General features: G+C 49.4%; 2 protein-coding genes across 4 annotated transcripts in view; one reads left to right on the top strand and one right to left on the bottom strand.

Moving 5' to 3' along the window:
• Positions 1 to 241: 241 nt before the first annotated feature.
• On the bottom strand, positions 242 to 8,533 carry TMEM9 (transmembrane protein 9). Of its 3 annotated transcripts, none has more exons than XM_075775707.1 (6): positions 8,476 to 8,533; positions 5,133 to 5,234; positions 4,624 to 4,715; positions 4,064 to 4,172; positions 3,428 to 3,559; positions 242 to 1,538 (listed from the first exon to the last, which is right to left on the bottom strand). In XM_075775707.1, exons 2-6 carry the CDS (start codon positions 5,226 to 5,228, stop codon positions 1,389 to 1,391), a joined length of 579 nt encoding a protein of 192 aa, XP_075631822.1. In that variant the 5' UTR covers positions 5,229 to 5,234; positions 8,476 to 8,533; the 3' UTR covers positions 242 to 1,388. The 3 variants fall into 3 exon arrangements, with proteins under 3 accessions (XP_075631822.1, XP_075631824.1, XP_075631823.1); XM_075775709.1 differs by lacking the exon at positions 8,476 to 8,533 and adding an exon at positions 8,313 to 8,374; XM_075775708.1 differs by lacking the exon at positions 8,476 to 8,533 and adding an exon at positions 8,099 to 8,286.
• Positions 8,534 to 9,182: 649 nt separating this feature from the next.
• Positions 9,183 to 21,132, top strand: part of IGFN1 (immunoglobulin like and fibronectin type III domain containing 1) — a 66,092-nt gene continuing 54,142 nt past the window's right edge. Inside the window, exons 1-3 of the mRNA XM_075775570.1 lie at positions 9,183 to 9,250; positions 9,345 to 9,525; positions 10,153 to 10,316. The gene's annotated coding sequence lies outside the window, so the exon portion shown is untranslated. The remainder of the gene's footprint in view (positions 9,251 to 9,344; positions 9,526 to 10,152; positions 10,317 to 21,132) is intronic.

Genomic DNA, 21,132 nt, shown 5'->3' with positions numbered 1-21,132 from the left:
ACTCTGGCTTGCCAGTGTTTTCAGCCTGGCTCTTCTGGACCAGGACAGCCACAAACTAGTGCCAGGGGACACACACCTGCAGAGCCAAAACACCCGCGTGCTTCATCACAGCTTGGTCTCGAGGTCCTGCATCAACTTGCCTGCTGGGCACTGGAAGGCAGCCTGGAGAGCAGCCACTCAGTGCTGGGAGCCCCAGACCTGGTGTGATGGGACTTTTCCCTGAAAAAAAGCAGCCATGTAATAGATCTTTGTCTGCATTTAATACAGAGATGCTACATGATAAACTCTGGCACCTTCCTGACATTATCGATGTTCTCAGTGGGATCAATGTACACATTGCAAGATCACTTTGGTTTCCTCCACACAGCCCAAGTACAGTCAGAGCTCTCAGAGTGTTCGGAGTAGCACAAGTGTCCCATTTCCAGGGCCCCAAGACCCAGACAAGTTTTTACAGTGCTCCAGTAAAGCCTTTGCCCCAGTTCTCCTAGACACAAATGCCCCTGACTGAACTGTGAGAGCGTCAAGGGTTACTAACGTGGGAACAAACAGAAAGCTTTCTCCTCAGTAAATTTTTATCCACTGCTAAAGCAGGAAAAGATATAACTGTAAATCAACTTTTACCTGTCGCTCTCTTACTTGTGAACGTAGTAATCAGTTCTGTGATATTCACTGACACAGAAACAAGCTACAGTTTCAGTTATGCTGGTGTAAATCTGGACAGATTCCACTGAATAAAGTGGAAATCCAGTTTACACCAGGATAAGTGCAAGCAGCAGCTAACCACTGGTGGGTAACCCTGTCCTCCTCCTTCCTGTGCAATGCACTCGTCTCAACACCACGACACCCAATTAACATTGGTGCAAACTGGAGGAGCTTTGTCCTGGAGGAGCGCCGCATAATTTATCCCACATAAAAATTATCCCACTATTTTTATCCCAGGAAGGCCCAGCCAGCTTCCAACACTCCATACAGAGACCCCTGTCTCTGATGTGGGGGTGGGCTGACAGAGACTTCAGTACCAGCAAGTGGTGCCTGGAGGGGTCCAGCCGAACGCAGCGCACTGGAGCTGCAGCCCCGGCTCAAGTCGGCCTGTGACCTGGTGCAGCAGCGTAGGACCTACCGTTTACATGCAGCCACGGGGCTAACGATCAGCACAGATGTCAGCCGGGCAAGGGTTAAGGAGCCTCTGGGCTGAGAGGTAAAGGGCGAGGGGACAAAAACAGAGGCAAGCATTTTGGTCTGCTTCTCTCTATGAAGACGGTAAATCAGAGAGAGTTAGAACTTCCAGTCAAACACCACGGATGTCCTGAAGGATGACTTGCTGTCCATCTTGACCAACGGAGCTACCCTGTCTCTTGGGAAGTGGTGTTGCACAGCTCAGCAAAGATCTAGCTCAGCATCTTGTGGCGGTCGAAAACTGTCTTCCTCTGCTCCTGCACCTGGCGCTTCCAGCGCTGCTGGGCCCCCTCCACCCTCTCCAGCACCGTGTTGGCTCTAGTGCCAGATGGGGTGTGGGCTGCAGCCAAGGAGCGAGCATCCTGCAGCAGAAAGATATGGTGAGTGAGATCAAGACATGCCCAGCATGAACGCAGAAGGTGGCAGCTCGGCTCTGGGCAAAATTTCAGCTGAAAGAGTAATTCAAGGCTTGAGCTGTCCTGACAAAGAACGCCATTTTCAGAGCTGCTCAACACCAGCCCCCCAACTCCGGATGGAAAGCTTGCTCTTGGGTACCACCCATAGTAAAGTCACGGGCCCCAAAGAAAGAGTCCCCAGGAGAGGAACTGCACTAACTCCCAAAGAGTTTACAGTCCAGCACACCGGAGTGAGATAATCCTCACCTACTATCAGGCATCTACAGTGTGCACCTAGATCTAAATCTGAATTATTCCTGTGGAGCAGTGCAGCAAAAGCGCACTTTAAGGCTACAACTCATCTCCTCCTGCAGGAGCTCCTTTTTTCAGCAGAGGGAGGTAATGGGTAGACTCTGCACTTCAGAGCAGCTACTCCTCACTTACATCAGCATATAAAAGAATTAGACTGAGTAGTTTATACTTACAACAAAGTATAAACAGTACAGTCTGATCCAGTGGTTTTCTAAGAGAGTAGGAAAGGAGAGTATCTTCAAACATTGCAGCTTCCCTTCCCAAAGTGTAACTGAGCTACTCACTAGCATCCAGTCAATAATTGCTAAGGAAGGCCTCCTCACAAGTCTTCTCGCAGCAGCTGAGGCGATGCTTGAGCGCAGCCCTGGGGCTCCACCAAGGGAGGGAACTCTGCTCCAGGAGAGAGCTCTGCCTAGCGCTGTGCCCCGCTAAATTGCACGTCTGAACTGAGAAGACCGTGTCACAGAACCACGTGCTGCGCTAACAGGCAGCAGGTCTTGGACAGCCCTTGCATCCCACAAACAGAGAGTGAGCTACAGGTGCAATCGGGCATGAGAACTAATCACTGCACATGCAGCCACCACTCCACTCCACCTCTTCTGCGTGCTAACCATCAGTTCTGCCTCCAACACTTCCTCTCTGAGAGACCATCCCCCTCTCAGCCTCCTGTATTTCCTTAGAAGAGAAGGGAAGCCTCAGGGGAAGAAGAAAAGATTTACAAGTCAGGGTGCTCTTGCTCTGAAATCCCCCTTGGAATCAGGCACCATCATTGCCCCTAAAGTGCCCACTGCCTCTCTCCTAGGGGAAGGATGTTGTATGCTGGATGCTGAAATTACAGCAAGAAGTTTGTACTCCCCCAAAACCTGTGAGAGAGAGAGAGAGAGAGAGAGACAGACAGGCTCTCTCTTTGCTGCTGGGTCCTAATCTTCTTGCCCAAGATGTTGTATGCCAATGTCACCCAAAAAGATGGGATCTGAGTGAAATTCTGGTCTGGGGAGAAGCACAAGGAACAAGGACCTGGATACAACAGGGCCCAGCCCCAGAGCAGAGTCAAACAACAGCCACAGCACTTCAGAGGCCGCTCTTTTAAGCGTCTAGAAGAGAGGCCAGCCCCATGTTTCAGCAAATAATTAAACCCATCCTTCCCTGGAAGCTCACAACCAAGTAACTACACCTAGGACACTGCACAAACAGGAACCGTTTGACTTTTGGTTTCATCTAGACTGACGTAACAAATTCAGGCCACTTGGTAAAAGCCATCCCTGGCCCCAGAGGACAGGTTTCATCTCAGGCTCATCATACAGAACTTGTACTTTGAATACTTCCTTGTGCTTCAACATGATCTGCACAGACTTGAGTCTAAATGTTTACCTGTGGTAAGTGCCCAAAAAGCAACAACATTGGTCACACACACTGGATGAGAAGGGACAAGCATGAGATCACTCTGTTTCCCTGTCAGCCATTTTCTTGCTGTCCCACCACCCTGTCTCCACCGCGACTGCAGCCAGCCCTGTGCCGGGCAGGCACCAACCTCACAGCCTCACCTCATTCTCCTCCTCATTGTGCAGAGGCTGGGTATAAGCATCTGGCTTCCGGATCAGAGGGTCCACCAGCACAAGGAAAGCCATGTAAAGCAGCAGTGCCCCCACCACGGACAAGTAAATGATGATGATCACCTGCAGTTAAGGACAGCACAGTGGAAAAGGATCAATAGATAAGCACCACCACAGAGGCCAGGAAGCTCCTTTCACAACAGCCTCTGATGTTTGATCCCTTCTCTCCTAATTTTGATCACTAAAAAGTCTCTTGCACTTGCAGGAAGGCTGATGAGATGTAAGTGCCATCACTGCATAAACCACACTGATCTCCACGCAGTGCTCATGTAGGACACACGCTGCATCTGAAAGGAGACCAACAAGATGGGTCCCCGGTCAGAGGTGCTTGGCACTGTCACACATCCTCAGCAAGGAGACTGGGCTCCTATGCAGCCTGCTCCTCACTGCCATGAGTCCTTCTGACTCGGTCATGGTGCCCCTGGCACTACCGCTGCGTACTGGCTGTGATAGTTTTATTTTCCTTTACTGGGCTCTTCTCCAGGAACCCACCAGTCTAGCAGCGCCTGGGATGGTGTGGCACGGCAAGGAGAAGGAGCCAGCCCCGGGGAGCAGACTCGCAGTTACCTTGATGGTGGTGGTGCTGCGCTCCTCGTACTTGCATTCACACAGCAGGCAGTAGGCCTCCACATCATTCCCTGGCACCGGCATTGGCTCCACAACATGCAGACAGTTGCTGAAACACAAAGAAACCAAAATCAGCAACAGGACAAGGTGAAACCAATCCTCTCTGGAAGGATGCTGGGGTGACTATACTGTGTTCCAGCTTTTCCATCAGGCCGACAACGCTGATCTCATTTTAAGAGTTCCCCTCGCAGCTCTGCTAGCCCAAAATTCCTGGGATAGACTGTCCAAGTGTCTTCTGCAGGGATCTGGTCCAGGTGAAAAGGACTGGAGGGTACGCCCCACATCTGCTGACAGCTGTGGCTTAAGAAATCGTGCCTCCCGGAGTTCTCAACTTCTATTCCAAAAACGCCCCTTGCCTGGGTTGAACATGATGATTCTATGATCACCTACCAAAAAGGCTTCCTCTGCAAATGCACAGGCAGGGAATTACTTCCTTAGCACCAGCTGGAAACTCTGGAGCTTTCATGGACCAGTCCCTCAGGCCTGAACCCACAACTCACCAGTCCTTCTGCGACACATTCTTGTTGTAAATGTGCCCACTGATGTTCCGGTACGGGGGACAGATGCACTTACAGCGGATGTCCTCCGAGCTCTGCAGAAGCAAGAGGAGACGGCTCTAGTGAGTGAACATGCATGTACAGTTGTGCTGCCCTTGCCACCCGGGGGTGTGAGAAAAGGCAAAATGTTCAGTAAGAGAGAGGACTTCACACCAGGTCTCCTCTTCCTGTGCTGCTTCTTTCACATCAATAACCAGTTTTAAAATGTCTTGAGAACCTCTGCTCCAGAGACCAGGTACTTCTCAAACAAATTCTAAAACGCAAGCTCCAAAACACAGCAGAAGGCAGGACAGAGGCAACTGTCACATATGTTCACAGCTCTACATATGATAAATACACATCTGCTATAGCACTCCTTATCTTTGCAAACTTCCACAGAAAAAGTTCCTTCTCTGCCATTTTTGTTTCTGTGGTACTACATGGGCGGTTTGGTGCTGAAGCTGTTCACTCACCTTGCTGGCTTGTGCTGGAGGAGGAAGGATGCAGCACAGCAGGGCAATCAGCAGCACGGAGTTCACACACTTCTGGGTGCGCTGGACAAACATCATGGAAGCCTGAGGAAACAAAAATTCAGATCCAGGACAGAGGATCTCAGCTGAATGCAGCCACAATGAATTACTCTGAGCTTTGACCCACTTGCCTCTATTTTGCTCAGGAAGTAGAAATTTATCCCTAAATCAAGACTGATGCCAATCAGAAACTTGTGGAAACACTTTACACAGATCCCAAGAAACACTATCAAAAAAATCTAGAGCCACACATCCAAACTACCACACTCCGGCAAAAAATATTGCTGAGTTCCTTAAAATTTGACTTCTGCAACTCCACATAACCTCCTGTTACTCCCTTACTATTGTGGAGCTCTGCAACAGGTATTTTGCTGCTGACAGCTTTGCCTAGTAAAAGATACAGAACCAGGAAAACCACGGACCAAGAGCGACCTAAAGAAGTACACTGGGGCCTCACTGCTGTACTGTATAATAAACGTTAAAGCATTTATCTTCTGATACTCAAAGTTTTGCTTCTGAAGGGGTCAGCATATTTCCCTCTTGCGAGCCATGAACTATGGCAAGGGGATGGAGTATTTACCAATTTTTGAATGTCCTTTACTCCAAGGTACCTGTTCAGTAAAAGCCTAATTAAAAAAATTATTTCAACTTGCTAGCTTGGTGAATTCATTATATGCCTTTTGATATGCACGCATTGATAAAGTTGTTCTAGAAACGTACGTCTGCACAAATCCAAAGGAAATGCACCCTCAGCAAGTTTGCCGACAACACCAAGCTGTGTGGTGTGGTCCACACGCTGGAAGGAAGGGATGCCATCCAGAGGGATCTTGACATGCTGGAGAGGTGGGCCTGTGCAAACCGCATGAAGTTCAAGGAGGCCAAATGCAAGGTCCTGCCCATGGGTCGGCGCAATCCCAAGCACAACTACAGGCTGGGTGGGGACTGGATTGAAAGCAGCCCTGAGGAGAAGGACTTGGGGGTATTGACTGATAAGAAGCTCAACATGAGCCAGCAGTGTGCGCTTACAGCCCAGAAAGCCAACTGTGTCCTGGGCTGCATCAAAACAGGCATGACCAGCAGGTCGAGGGAGGTGATCCTGCCCCTCTACTCTGCTCTTGTGAGACCCCACCTGCAGTACTGCGTCCAGCTCTGGGGGCCCCAGTACAAGAGAGACATGGAGCTGTTGGAGAGAGTCCAGAGGAGGCCACGAAGGTGATCAGAGGGATGGAGCACCTCTGCTATGAGGATGGGCTGAGAGAGTTGGGATTGTTCAGCCTGGAGAAAAGAAGGCTCCGGGGAGATCTAATCGCGGCTTACCAGTACCTGAAGGGGCCTACAGGAAAGCTGGTGAGGGACTGTTTATCAGGGAGTGTAGTGACAGGTCAAGGGGGAATGGGTTCAAGCTGAAGGAGGGTCGATTTAGATCAGATGTTAGAAAGAAATTCTTTACTGTTAGAGTGGTGAGGCACTGGCACAGGATGCCCAGAGAGGTTGTGGAGGCCCCATCCCTGGCAGTGTTCAAGGCCAGGTTGGATGAGGCTTTGGGCAACCTGGTCTAGTGGAGGGTGTCCCTGCCCATGGCAGGGGGTTGGAACTACATGATCTTTGAGGTCCCTTCCAACCCAAACCATTCTATGATTCTATGAAAACGAGTTCATTTTCTTTGCTGCAAAAGCACTTTGTCTTCACAAGGCCAGTACGCTTGGAGACAGGAAGCACAGCAAGGCTCATGGTGCCACCTTGGGGAGAGCTCTGAAAAGCCACTTCAGCACAGCTTTATTCAGGGAAGGTAATTTACACCTTCATTAATCAGCTCCATATGGCACATGTAATCCCACAGCTAACTCCACGTACTTATACTCTATTACCTAACATGATTCCATTAGTATTTACATCATTGGAATATGCTATCACTGTTTGCTTTATCTTATGTCAATACTGTAAAAAATTAATGTAATTAATTCTTCATTGATGTTATGGATTACAAACACTAAGTTCCTCTCTTCTTTATCTAAACAAAACACCAGCCACTTCTAACAAGCTGACCTGCCAAAACCCATCAAAATGCATTCCAATTCTATCAGCTTATTGCAGGATTTCTTAACCCTTTGCACCCGCATTAGCAGAAACCTCCTCAAACAATGGTTCTTTCTTTGGAGACACCATTGCACATCAGGATTTTAGCTCTTCATCAGAAATGCTAGTTAACATATGACTTAGCTGAGCTGCACAGTGTGCATTCCCTATTGTAAGTGTTTTTGGACTACTACTTGTTTGAATTTTTAACTCAACAATGGACCATGTACCTGGAATTTAGTTTTAGCCTGCTCAACTAAATTCAGATCATCCGAACAACTCATAACTGTCATTTTTAATACAAGCAGGGGAAAATGTGTGATCTAGTATACCATGTTTACCAGCAACATCATAAAAACTTGGAAGGACACCTAGAGAGAGTCCACCCATCATGAAGTGTAAAATGCTGGGCCACACAAAGGACAACGCACAGGTAGCTCTTTCCAAGTCGGACAGCATATGTTCAAAGGGGCATTCGCACACATGCCTTAAAGCTATTGTTTTCCAGACAATCAGCCAAGCTTACAGCGACCAGTCAATCTAAAAGCATCTGTGCCTGGACCAAATCCCAACAGCGCTGTGAATGACAGCGGAGCAGAGGGACTCGCGCGTGGTCAAGGTCTCAAAGGTGGCCACCGAGGTGCGGCAGCTCCCGGGAGTGACCCCCCCAAAGCAGTCTGCAGCACAACTGCACCACCCGCCCTGCACCCCTTCTCCCCGGGCACAACCCCAACACGCTCTTCACCTTGAACATCACCTGGAGTCTCTCAGTGACTAAATCTACCACACGTTGCCCACCCCAGCACCCGTGCTCTAACCACCCCGACACCGACCCGACCCACTCGGACCCCCGGTCCCACGCCAGGAACGGGCCCCTTCGTAAGGGGTGGAGACTTCCCTCGGGCGGCGACCCGTCGATTCCCGCCGACGGGCCGCGGATGCTCTGCCCCTTCAGGGGCTTCCGCAACGCAGCCCCACCCCGCTCCAGGGCCCCAGGATGCCCCCGATAATCCCGGCCACCGCCGCCAGCGGAGCGTTCCCATCCACCGAGCAACCGACCACCAGGCTCCCCCACAGCCCCGCCCCGGCGAGGCCCCTCACGGCCCGGGCCCCGGAGGGCGGGAAGCGGCGGGGGAGCGGCGAAGGGAAGGGGCCAGGGCCCACCAGGCCCTCCCTCAGGCCACCCCCAGCACACCCCCACCGGCCCTACCTGCGGCGCGACGCCGGCGAGGGACGTTCACCACCCCCGTCCCCTGCAAACCCCACCCCCGCCCCGGTCGCTGCGCGTCCATTGGCTGCGAAGGGTGACGCCCAGTGATAGGCAGTACCCGCGGCCAGTCGGAAGGAGCAGGTACGCGTTTTCTTCCCGCCCCTCAGAGCTGAGGGGACGGGGTGGCGGGTGGTGCAACCCGGCGGTGCATCGGCCCCGGGCGGGATCGCTATGGCCGGACGGCGTTAGGGGACCCACCATGGGGCAGCTCCCCCCTCGTCGGGCAGGCCAGGCCGCCCCGTGCTGGGGCTGAGCCCCGCGAGAGCCCCGCTCTCCCTCAGAGCAGTGGGTGCTGCCTGCCGGACCTGCTCCCTTCAGCCGGCCTTGTGCCGTTCACACCAAACGTGTTGCTGTGTCCATCAAAGGGGAGAACCCGGCCCACAGCGGTGCCCTTGGTTATCTGGTTTTTGGCCGTTGTACAGTTATAAATTATATTTGTGATCCTCTAGGCTCGAAGGCTGCGGGTCTGCAGTGAATCTTTGTATTAGACACCGTGACCCATTTTGTACTCCATTGCTGTGCTGAGAAGGATGTTCTGCTTTTCCAAGGCCATGGGGTCTCACGTTTGCCTAAAGACACTGTCTCTGAGATGCGGCTCTAGAAATATCTTGGGTTTTGCCCTGTTTTCTGTGGCCCCACCCTTCAGGCTGCAGTTAACCTTGGCCTTGGCCCTGCTCCCGTGGCAGCTCCCAGGGAAGCTTGGCTCTGCAGCTGGGTGGGTTGAACTGCTTCTCTGCTCGCTCCAGGCATGTGATGATTTACCTGAGCTCTGTGTGGTCGGATAAAGTCAGGACCTAATTCTCTTCCAGGTAAAAAAAAGCTTCCATTGATGGATGGGGGAAAAAACCCCAAACAACAAAAGACGCGAATCTTTGGTTTAACTTCTTGAAACAACGAATGCTGTGTGGAGCCTTGGCCCGTCATGGGAGAGGTGTTTCCAGTCCTGACAGAGTTTGCTGCTTTGAGGAAAATAAAAATGAGAAGACTAAGGTGAGATATATTCAGCTCGAAATATCTGTAAATCAGTCTGTCTGGCATAGATAGTTTTAATTTTTAGAAGGAGTAAATTGATTGAGACTGCTTGGTTTAGGGTTTGTAGAATGTATCAACTGTGGAGACTGCTAGCCTGTAAAATGTCCCACACTGCTCCATGCACCTAGGTATGGGAATTACTGGTGTAAAAGTGTTTTCTCACTCCATTTTGTAATGTGTAAAATCCTGACCCTGCCACGGCTGTGTTCCCTCCACACTCAGATGGAATCTGTTACAGGACCGTGGACTATGTCAGCTGGACAGATCCAAGGAAATACTCCATGAGGATAATCCTGGGTATTAGATGCACAAGGGACTTCTAATTCCTTCCTCCTACCCCAGCACTGCTGAGCGGAAGAACCTCTTTGTACTAATTTGCTGCTCTCACTTCAGGGCAGATACCTTAGGCCTGGCTGCAGGACACTGTCAATGTTGTGAAATGGTTGAGTTTTTACAGGTTTAAAAGCCAAATGACCATGGGGATTTTATGTTACTGACTTTTCCAGCACAACTGGCAAGGAGGTATTTTTATGTTCTCTGACATGCCTGTTGTTACAGCAATCTGTTTTCTGTGTTCTTTCGCAGCCCAAAGGTACATACCACTGCTGCCTGTGGGGCTGGAGTAAGCTGGATAGACATCTGGAGGAAGCAGCCTGAATTGGTGACAACACACTGAGCAATCCACCTGGAGTAAGTGAAGGAACAGCCCAGGCAGCTGAGACACTGAATGCAGGGATCAGGGGTTTTAGGTGAGTGCCTCAAAGACAGACCCACCAAATATAAGATGAGCTTGAAAGTTGCATTTCAGTTTCAAGTCCCTTTTTTAGGAGCCTGGTTTCTGATTCTTTGGAAAAGAGGGTTAGCTGTGTGTGCATTTCCTTTGTAGTGATGGGAGGGATCTCACACACATCTCCAGAAGACTGTTTTCTGTTCTCTTTCTTGCTGGCTTTCGCCCTGCCCTGGCATCTGTCATGTGGGAGCATTCGCCGGACATTTTCAATTTTGAAGCTGGACGCTGGTAGAGAGTGAGAGAGCCGTAAGGTGCTGTTAGGACTGTTTCAGTGGCTAGACAAGCCCGCAGACCCAGTGTTAGTGAGTCTGTGAAAGGGTCACTGAGGGAAGTTTCAGGCCAGAAACATCTTTCAGTGCTGGTGCCTTTTTACCTGCCTGAAGTAACTCGGATGCAGCGGGCTCAGTTATCTTCTGGATGTCATCTTTGTCACTGTGTTTAAAGCCCAGCAGCAGTGGAAAAAGAGAGTTTGGATGCAGGAAGCAGGATTTGCTGCTTTATTTCTCCCTACCTATTGCTCAGCCTTGTCCTCATTTGTAAATGCATCACTATACAGATCCAACAGATATGGTCATGTTTCCTGAATCTTTTGGTCTGCTGAATGCAGGTCCCTTCAAAAAAATAATTCCAGTAGTGGGTCCTGAAACCTTAGAGATCTTGCCCTGGGTTCCAAGTAATTTGGGTTGATGTTGCCACTGAAAACAGCCTGCAAGAGGTCTGACAAAGGCTTCATCGTACTTTGGAGACCGCAGGATTAGCAATGACATGTGGGGCTGTTCATTCCCGATTTCTGCCTCTCCCATTTTTGGCAGCAGGCAGGTAAGAGAGGTGCCTCAGAGAAGCTTTTCACAGGCAGTGTCCTGGGAATAGAAACCAAATGCAGTTCGTCTGACATGGAGGGAGACGGAATTGGAGATAGCATAGGAAACAAAGAAACAGAAATACGTAAAAGAGGGGAAATGCATCAGGTGTTTCTGTTAATGCCCTGAACTTCTGACTTAGTGATGTAATTAGTTCTTACTGGTATTTGTGGTGTTAGCTTTTGAAGGACAGGTGGCATTTTTGTTAATGTGACCAGCAGTAATGACACACAAGAACAGCTTGTCCTTGTTCTTTCTGGAAACGGGTGTTAGCAACTACACTGTAAACCTTCCGGCACAACGATGGGGTCACATTGGCTGCCAGATATTTAAAGGGCAATTTATTTTAAATTGCAAACAAACAGATTAATTGTAAATATCCTGGAGATACATCCTACCATATAAGTGTCTTATAATTCAGGGAGAAGACACTTCATTCTTCACCTGCAACAAAATGATCTGGTGTTTGTATTAAGCATGAAATGAAATTTTCTCACAAAATGCTTTCAGAATTGTAAACTGACAAGAGAGGATGCAAGGGTGCTTGGGCATTGGGCAGTGAGCTCTCCTCTTTGTGTGGGATGTTGATTAGACCAAGGAATAGCAATTCTTCTCTCTTTTACTGTCAGCTCCCTTACAACTCCCAAGTAAGTGGCTTCTGGTGACATGTCTCAGTTTCTCAGTCAAATGGTACACAGGGTTTCTATGCGGGTGACTGAAGAAGCAGTGAGGATCACTTCTTGTGAGGGTGTGTTAAGATCTCAACATGAAAGACCTAATGATCTTAAAAAGACGTGTAGAAGTCTCACAAAGATTTCTGAGCATATGTTAATGAACAAACATTGTCAATCACAGGCAGGAGCAGCTGGTGTGCGCGTGGGGGTTGACAGAAGATGTGGCTTTCCCAGTGTGCTGGACTCTGATAACCCGGGAGATACAGTGTCAGTATGTGTCCTTTGGTTGTGCACAGACAGGCTGGCCTGTCCAGGAAGGACCCTCTGTCAGGCATGATCACCCGTGGGATGAATGGGGTAGAGCACAACCATTAATGTAACAGCTATGAAAGGATAAATCTGGACCATGGAATGTGGTGTTGAGTCTCCTGGCTCACAGCTGTGCAGCAATTGCTCACTTGCACCTTGAAGCAGGATGGTGAGGAGACTCATAGTGTTGGCGGCGGGGTGTCTCTGAGGCAGCAAGCAGGAAACAACCCAGACGTGGCTTATGTCCCAAAGGGCTTGACTGATGCTTCTCCATCTTAGTTGCGTTTAACCGTTTTGTAGGTTGCTTCTGCCTGTAGATTGGAAACCATTTCCAGTCTAAATATTCACAGTTTACAAACAGAACAGCTGAGGACAGAGGCCTTGTCTGAGTTCACCCAAGCCTCTTGCAGTGCTGAAACTAGAAGAGAGAGCTGCTACACCTCAGGGCAGTGCTCTAGCCACTGGTTGACACTGCTTCCCTCTGCTTGAGTTCGATGTGCTTTTCCAAGTAAAGAACAGAGTCCATGTTAGAGGGAAAAGGGAATTGTCCGTGGCCAGAAGTATTTTTCAAGAGCTGATGCTCAGTCCTGGAGCCTGTGTGTTGATGCAGCCCCACTGTGAACCACACAGGAGCTTGAGAAGTAGCCTCATCTGCTGGAGCTGTCATCTAAGGGGGTAGGGAAATGTGCCCTTGTGGAGTTGGGGCAGATGGAGACCTTGCAGAGCCAGACACGTCACTGTTTTTTCATCTTCTAAGATACCAGTGTAGAGCACTGCCTACAGAGGCTGCGCATACAGCACATTTGGGTGTCTAGCTGTCTGTGAAGCATGAGTGATACCATTCCTGCTATCCTCCCACTGATGTGTATGTGATGTGGGGCAAGAGGGGAAGGAATAAAATCAGGCTGGGTGTGATGGATCACGTTTATGGGACTGACTGGCTGCAGCCTCTGGTGACAGTCCTCTGCTGTTTGGCTGCTTTGGACCCATCTCTGCACGGCACGAGCTTCCCTGCAAGTCTCCTCCTGACTTGGCAGAGAAACACTGAAGTTGGCATTCTTTTCTATGACACCTGGTTCAGCCAAAAATAAGTTTCTGCAAGATTTTTGATGGAATGGCATGAAACACTGGAACATTTAGGCCTAAGTGTATTATTGGTATCAGGCCTGCTGTGCCTTGGTTTTACCTTCTGAGGTCATGCTCCTGCTGCAGTTGTCTCAGCCCACCTCATGTTGTGATCTACTCCTGTAAACTTTGTCATCTAAGAGCTGTTGAGCTGGGCTGATAGTCAGGAATCCCTCCTTCAGGCTCAGAGTGGGGGACAATACTTCATGTAAGATCAAGGAATTCTTTCCTGCCAAAGGTCACTGCTTTGGGGGCAGATTAAAGCCAAGTCCCCATGATTTGGAAGGGTTACTTGGTCCTGTTTTGGGAGAAGCAGTATTGGACCAGGTGTCTCAGTCCTCTTTCAACATACACAATTGGGGTTTTGTTTCCCTAAAAACGTATATGGAATTCGTCACGTTCTGACCTGCCATGCTGAGCTGCTGCTAAACAGCTGCTTTGTTTTGGTTGAAGTGATTTCTGTGGTGAGACCTAGGCAGGATGAATTGCCAGTGTGTGAAAGGGCTGGTGGGACTGTCAGGGGCTGTGGTTATAGGATCCCATCTGTTGTTGGCTCCCTTGGAGCAGGGTGCTCTCCAGAAATGTTACTAGCAACTTGGAGAAGTGATTCAGTTGCATTTGGAGGAGGCAATTTTCAGTGTAACGCTCAATTTCTCTGGCAAAGAAGAGAATGCAAGAATCTTAATAAGTGGGCAAGCTCCCTCAGTACAACCCAAACGCTGTGCCTTCTCAGCTGGGCCATCAGCTTTTAATTTGGGAGTCCCCAGATGGGCCATCCATACTTATCCATCAATGTGGATGGGAATTTTGCCTCTTACTTCAGGGCTGAGCCTCAAAGAGAACACTAGAGGCTCCAGCTACAGTGGCTTGTCATCTTCTGCGTGGACCAGCACTTGACAGGGCTGAAGGGGTTTGTCTGGGTTTTGCAGCTCTTGGAAAAATGACAGGGAGTGATCATAAGCCTTTTATTTCTATATTACTTCAAGCAATTAAAATGTAAGCCAGAAAAGCCAGCACTGACACACAGGTGGGAAGTTCCTGAATGCTCCCCATATTACACTGATCACTTTAATACAAGCGCGTCAGTACATCTATATGGCATCACATCAGAGCATCTAGCCAAATGGCCTGCTTCTATCTTTGTGCAATAGCGATGTGTAGGGCAGGGTACGATATCCATGCTAGTGTACAAGGATTCACTCCCCAGTTTGCTTCACAGGACCATCTGTCTGTCTTAAGAACTTCCTGAACCAAAGTCCATGGGCTCATTCTACTATTTAATAGCTGCTTGATGAACTTTCCTCAGAGAACAGGAGTGTAGGCCTAATCCACTGTTGTCTCTGCAGCTTTTGTTGTCAGCTGTAGTAGAGTACATATATTTATGATCAATTATAGTGACATATTACAGTCACATGATGTCATCGGCAGTCACCCCAGCTGTGCTGAAATTCACCCAAACTGTTGTATTTCCAGCTGGGGGACTCCTATCTGATATGAATTGACTGTGGTGTGGGATATCCCTGTACGTGATCTTTTTGGGTCAGACTTGCTCCCCAGAAGGCAGTGACACATTTTTAAAGAAAATATTCCATCTTGTCTAAATTAATCTTTTTGTTGCTAATCTTGGAGGTAATAAGATAGCAGTGTGGCAGGCAGTGCTCTCATCACACATGTAGGTTGTATTAAAAATAGACTTTAAAAAATGATTTCTTGGGCCCTTTTAAAATGATCCTGGACCTTTGTCAAGAGAACTCCATGCTTTTCCTCCCCCAGCATTCCTCTCTCCTTGGAATCCTGCTTCCCTCATGGCTTTTCAGTTAGCCTTGCTTGCTGCCGTGGATATTATTTCTCATATTATATTTCACCTTCCCCCTCTCAATGTCCTACTGCAGCCACTGAACTGGACAATCCCTCAGCCCACTCTCAGCAGGACGGGAGGGGATAATGTTGCTGACTGAAGACTATACGAGGCAATTAACAGCTTTTACCAGCAAGTAGACACTGATTGGAAAGCGGGTTGCTCTGTACTTGTCAGAGAGCCATTCCATGCTTGTCAAAAAGCCTTCTACTTGGAAGGAAAGACAAAAGAGGACCTGGGCAAAGAAACTGCTCTGCACTACTGCTGCAGTGGCTTTCTGCTTGGTCAGGATTTTTTTCAAAAGTATGTTCCAAGTGGTATTTTTTGACAGGAGTGGCCTGTGCAAATGTGACACACCACCACCGAACGCTCCCACATCACCGAGACCTGTGCTGGATTGTTCTGGGATCTGTGTAACAAATGGTCCTATGAGCAGTAGGAGTGAACCAAAAATTGTGTTTCCCTCCATTGCTCTTTTGGACAAAGGGGTGTGTAATGCAGAGCAGGATTCAGCCTCTGGCTGTAGGAGTAAAGAACAGCTATGGAGGGAGGTACTTGCCCTTTCTATGGAAACATGGGTGATCTGCACTGCTGAGACTTGCAAACCAATGAGAGCAGCCTTTGTGCAGAGAGAATGGGATGGGGGCTTGTGGTGGGTTGATCCTGGCTGGGGGCCTGGTGCCCACCAGAGCTGCTCTATCACTCCCCTCCTTCGCTAGACAGGGGAGAAAAAGTATAACGAAAAGCTTATGGGTCGAGATAAGGACAGGGAGAGATCATTCTCTAATTATCATCACGAGCAAAACAGACTGAACTTAGAGAGGGAATTCATCTAATTTATTACCAAGCAAAACAGGGTAGAGGAATGAGAAATAAAATCAAATCTTAAAACACCTCCCCCCACCCCTCCCATCTTCCCGGGCTCAACTTCACTCCCGGCTTCAATCTCCTCCCCCCTCAGCGGCACAGGGGGATGGGGAATGGGGGTTACGGTCAGTTCATCACATGTTGTTTCTGCCGCTTCTTCATCCTCAGGGGGAGGACTCCTCTCGTCGTTCCCCTGCTCCAAGCATGGAGTCCCTCTCATGGGAGACAGTCCTTCACGACCTTCTCCAATGTGAGTCTATCCCACAGGCTACAGTCCTTCATGAACTGCTCCAGTGTGGGTCTCTCCCACGGGGTGCAGACCTTCAGGAGCAAACTGCTCCAGCGTGGGGTCCCCCACGGGGTCACAAGTCCTGCCAGCAAACCTGCTCTGGCATGGGCTCCTCTCTCCACAGATCCACAGGTCCTGCCAGAAGCTTGCTCCAGCTTGGGCTTCCCATGGGGTCACAGCCTCCTTCAGGTGTCTCCACCTGCTCCGGTGTGGTGTCCTCCACGGGCTGCAGGTGGAATCTCTGCACCCCCTCATCCTTCCTCCATGGGCTGCAGGGGGACAGCCTGCTTCACCATGGTCCTCACCACGGGCTGCAGGGGGATCTCTGCTCCAGCGTCTGGAGCACCTCCTGTCCCTCCTTCTGCACTGACCTTGGTGTCTGCAGATGTTCTTACATCTTCTCACTCCTCTCTCTGGCTGCAAAAGCTGTTTTTTTTCTTCTTAAATATGTTATCACAGAGGCGCTGATTGGCTTCGCCTTGGCCAGCGGTGGGTCTGTCTTGGAGCCAGCTGGTATTGGCTCTATCAGACACAGGGGAAGCTTCTAGCAGCTTCTCACAGAAGCCACCCCTGTAGCACCCCCCGCTACCAAAACCTTGCCACACAAACCCAACACAGGGCTGCTGTGCCAGAAGGTGTTTGGTGCAACAGTGGAAGATACTGGTAGGTTACTGGAAGGTGCTAGTAGGAGGGTGGTGCTATCCTGCTTCAGAACGCACTGGCAGTGATGGAAAGGCTGATGCCCATGTGAGTGTGCGCTGCACCACACATCCCAATCATCTGAACCTCGCCATCAGCTCAGCACAGTCTGCTGCAGGGATGTGGGGGTCTCTGCAGAGGTTGGAGCAGTCTGGGCCTGTGCTCCTGAGGTGGCAGGAGAGCTGGAGAAATGCCTGGAGCCAGTCTGCTCTGGAGGAAGCTCTGGATGGATTAGTGATCTGCCAGACTGCCCCAGCCTTGCAGGGTCAGGGCTCTACAGCCTACTGCCATGTTGTTTAATTACCACTAGCTCCCTCCAAAGGCATGCCCTAGCCTAACAGCTATCTAGTGGGTGGCAGTGTGCATCCCCTGTTCCTCTCCCACTTGGCCCTATTTATAGATTTCAAGTGTTGGCAGGTAGGGAAAATGAGACATCTGAAGTATGAGGGACTGTCACTGAGAAGGCAGGGATATTTATCTGAGTTGATGAAACTTCTTGTCATTGCACAGTGTTAAGAACTCTGCACATGTGTTGTGGATCATCATTTCCAGGGCATTGGTGGGCTTGGTCTTCAGAGCAAACAAAACATTGTTAGAGTGGGAAGAGGGATTTCTACCTGAATAAATTATACCCAGTTATCACCACCTGGATGTCAGTCACACGCTAGGAAATTTCTCCTGAGGGCTAAGATAACATCTCTCCCTTTATATTTCAAGTCTGATCTCCCAGAGCAGTATCGTTTGTCTTTTCTGTGCGCACAATGCAGGCTGAGGGAAAGCCCACTCAGCTGCATGTGAGTGGGGCTGATATCTCTCCTGCTGATTTAAAGCCAGTGGACAGTGTCTCCATCATTGCCCCCATTCCTTATTTTCTCTTATCTACAGAAAATTACTGCTAGTGATGTGCAGTTGCTCAGCAGGAACCTTTGCTGCTTGCTGTTCAGTGTTTGGTCCTTCCAAACTCTTGGCAGAGAGTCCCTGGTGTGCTTTGAGACCCCCTTGGATCTCTATAGGTTTTCTACCTCAAGTGCAACAGAAATAGGGAAAATTCTCCTGGAAAGTGATCTTGCTGTGATGTGCAGATTTCGCAGTCCCTTCCCAGTCTTGATGACTCTTTCCTTGCTGGGGAATACTCATGCCTGGTAATACAGGGATGGTGAGATAGTCCATAGGAGTGGTGGCCAGGTCTGCAGGATGTCCCAGTGGCAGGGATTACCATCGCGTTCACAATAACCAGCTTGTACTGATGCGGAGAGCTGTGATCCTGTAAAACCACTGCCATCTTCCCATGACAGAGCTCTAGCCTGCCAAAAATACCTGAGCAGATACAGCTCTAGAGAAGTTCGGGCTTGGGTTAGAAACTTCTGAAGTCCCTTCCCTTCTGTGATTCTGTGTTTTATGACACAGACATGATTCAAGGCATTGCATGGGGATGAGTGACCAGCGTAACACCACTCTGTAGATACTTTTCCAGAAGGGATTCATTTCAAACCCAAGGCATCTAATACTCAGGTGTCTCTGCGCACTCATCTCCTGTTTGCCCAAAAGCACTCTCATACCACTCATGCCAGGCAGATATCAGTAAGGCAGGCACTCACACCTTGAACACTCACAACCCACACCCCAAGTGGCTCCAAAGATTGCTACCACAGCTTCCCAGGCCACCTCCATCACAGCTGCTGACAACAGTATGTCTGCTGCTGGATGAAGGTGTTTTTTTGCTCCCCAAGACCCAGGAAGCATCTATCACAATTTAGAGAGCCAGGATTGGAGCAAAAAGCAGCTGGAAAAGAAATGATTTCATTGCTTTTTCTTCTCCTTTGACAAATATTTCAGTGCAGATGCTGAGTACCTTTTAATTCACATTAGTTTGCCTATGTGTGCCATTCCTTCCAAAGTCAGTCCCTTTTTGGAAGTCCTTAGGTCTCTTTGCAGGGCTGAAGAGCTAGAACAGTCCTGTTCTGGGGAATTTATTCACCCTTCTCAAAGGACTGGTGGAGTACCTTGGTGCTGGTCACTCAGATGAGGGTGACCATGAGCTGGAAAGAGCCAGCTGGCAGGACATTAATGGCAGCACTAGTTTGTGCTCTGAAGAGGCCAGAGAAACATGGCATCAGATCAAACCAGGGATCTATGTCCTCCAGGATCTTGACTCTCCCAGCACCCAGAGTTGTGGCTATTGTTATGCATGCCTCTGGATGAGAGGCTGTCCTGACCTCCAAGCTCTTCTTTCCTCTTGGGCAAGTCCTGCAGAGCAGTAGTCCCCACTCACCTGTTAGTCCCAACCCCTTGGAGATCCTGTTCAGGTCACCCTCTGTGTGCCACCCAAACAGGCTGCCAAAAGCTGCAGTCACACATATGAAGATTGAGGGCAGTGCCAAGGAGTGCTGCAGCAGGGAAGGTGGGTCCATGCTTCACCTGAGATCTTTTTTTCTGAGCGTGATAAAGCTGAAAGCTCAGATGGGCTCTCAGACCTGACTGGACAGTGGATGGCTGCAGTAGGAACCATCTTCATAAAAGTTAATTGAGCCTACGTGGTCCAGAGCATTGACGGGACATGTATGCCTAGCATTTTATCCTGAATTGCTCTCTTGCAGATGAACATTTCACTGATCAGAAAATCAGACCCTCTTCTTTGTGTGCTAGTTCAGGTGCTGGCAGCTAAGCCTGCCGAGACAGCAGATACAGAGACAGCGGTTATTGCTTCAGCCAGGCTCAGCTTTCCTTGTCCAAATGTGAGGTCATAGCAGTGGTGATGGGCAGGTGGAGGGAAAGGGACTAGAGGAAGCAGAAGGGAGAATGGGTGTGTGCTCCTTCGCCGCAGCCTTCTCCCAGTGCAAAGGTGTTTATCCTAATGACAAGTGCTGTGGTGCTTTCATAACTGCTGCATTAGCAGAGGATCAAGTAGCACTTAATGGGAGCAGTCTCCCTCATGAAGTATGATTGAAAAGGTCACCGAGGTGGAAGGGAAAATATTTGCAGCAGGCTGACATAAGCCTTGGCTTCTGGTTGACAACAGGTGTATATTTTATGGGCTGTCCTCCCCATCCAGCATTTTTCTGCCCTCCCCTCCTTCCATGTGTTGGCTCAATGTTTTTCAGCGGTGCCATGGAGCATCTGCTGAGCTCCGTGGGTGGCAGACAGGGGCAGTTCAGCCTGGCCACAGAATTCAGGGAAAAGGTGATTTAAGGCCAAGTTTTGGCTTCTGAATTAGCGAAAGCAAGGGAGTCAGGCAAGGTGTGAACAAAGCTTTCTTGTGAAATTGTTCCAAGCTGAATTGGTAGGTTAACCATGGCTGGGCTCTTCATTTTAATGGTACAATAAATAGCATTATTCCTCAAGGCTACTGATTTTGCTGGGTTTTGTCTCTCCTTTCTGTGGCCCTATGGTGGGTTTGCTGAAATGAGGTTGCTGGGTCTCTGCCAACCTGCATTTTGAACACCACCAGTTTGTCCAAGCCAGCTGAAATCTTACCACTGCCCCTGGCAAGCCTGTCCCTGAAGTCATGGACACATATTGATTGCTTTGCATGTCTTCTCACCCTACTCTCTGCTGCTTTTGGTGTCCCATCTGTCTTATATGGTTTCATTTGGGAGAATGCAGGTTATTCAATCCAGGCCAAGTTGCTGATGACAAGCTAATTAAAGATCTAGCAAGAAACGAGTAGCCTAATGAGGGAGAAGTGGGAGGAAGGGCAGTTTGCCAGGACTGTGCTGTGACACTCTCACTTAGTGGAGCTAATTGTGTGTTGTAATTGATGGTTCAAGGGAACTATTCTCCACGCAGACTGTAGGGCAGCATAAGAGAGAACTCTTTTGATGACATGTTCTGAAAGGCCATGATGGGATTACAACTTCCCAGCTCCAGTTCTTCCTCTACGGTGCCAAGTAAGCAGCTTTAACACGGAGTTGTGCCGTCTTACACTGTTGTAATAGGTGATCTGAAAAGTATGCTATGGCTTCGTCAGTGGAGACAAAAAGCCTAGAGCAGGAATGACATCTTCTCAGGACTACTAGTGGTCATGCTGAACATCATGTGCTACCCAGCAGCCCTGATCACGAGCCAGTTCACCTTCCTGCAGTGTACAGTGCAGA

The sequence above is a fragment of the Balearica regulorum genome, chromosome 25 (genome assembly GCF_011004875.1).
Source record: "Balearica regulorum gibbericeps isolate bBalReg1 chromosome 25, bBalReg1.pri, whole genome shotgun sequence".
Taxonomy (NCBI): domain Eukaryota; kingdom Metazoa; phylum Chordata; class Aves; order Gruiformes; family Gruidae; genus Balearica; species Balearica regulorum.
The sequence above is the reverse complement of the archived record's forward strand: the minus strand, read 5'-3'. Positions and strand labels throughout refer to the sequence as shown.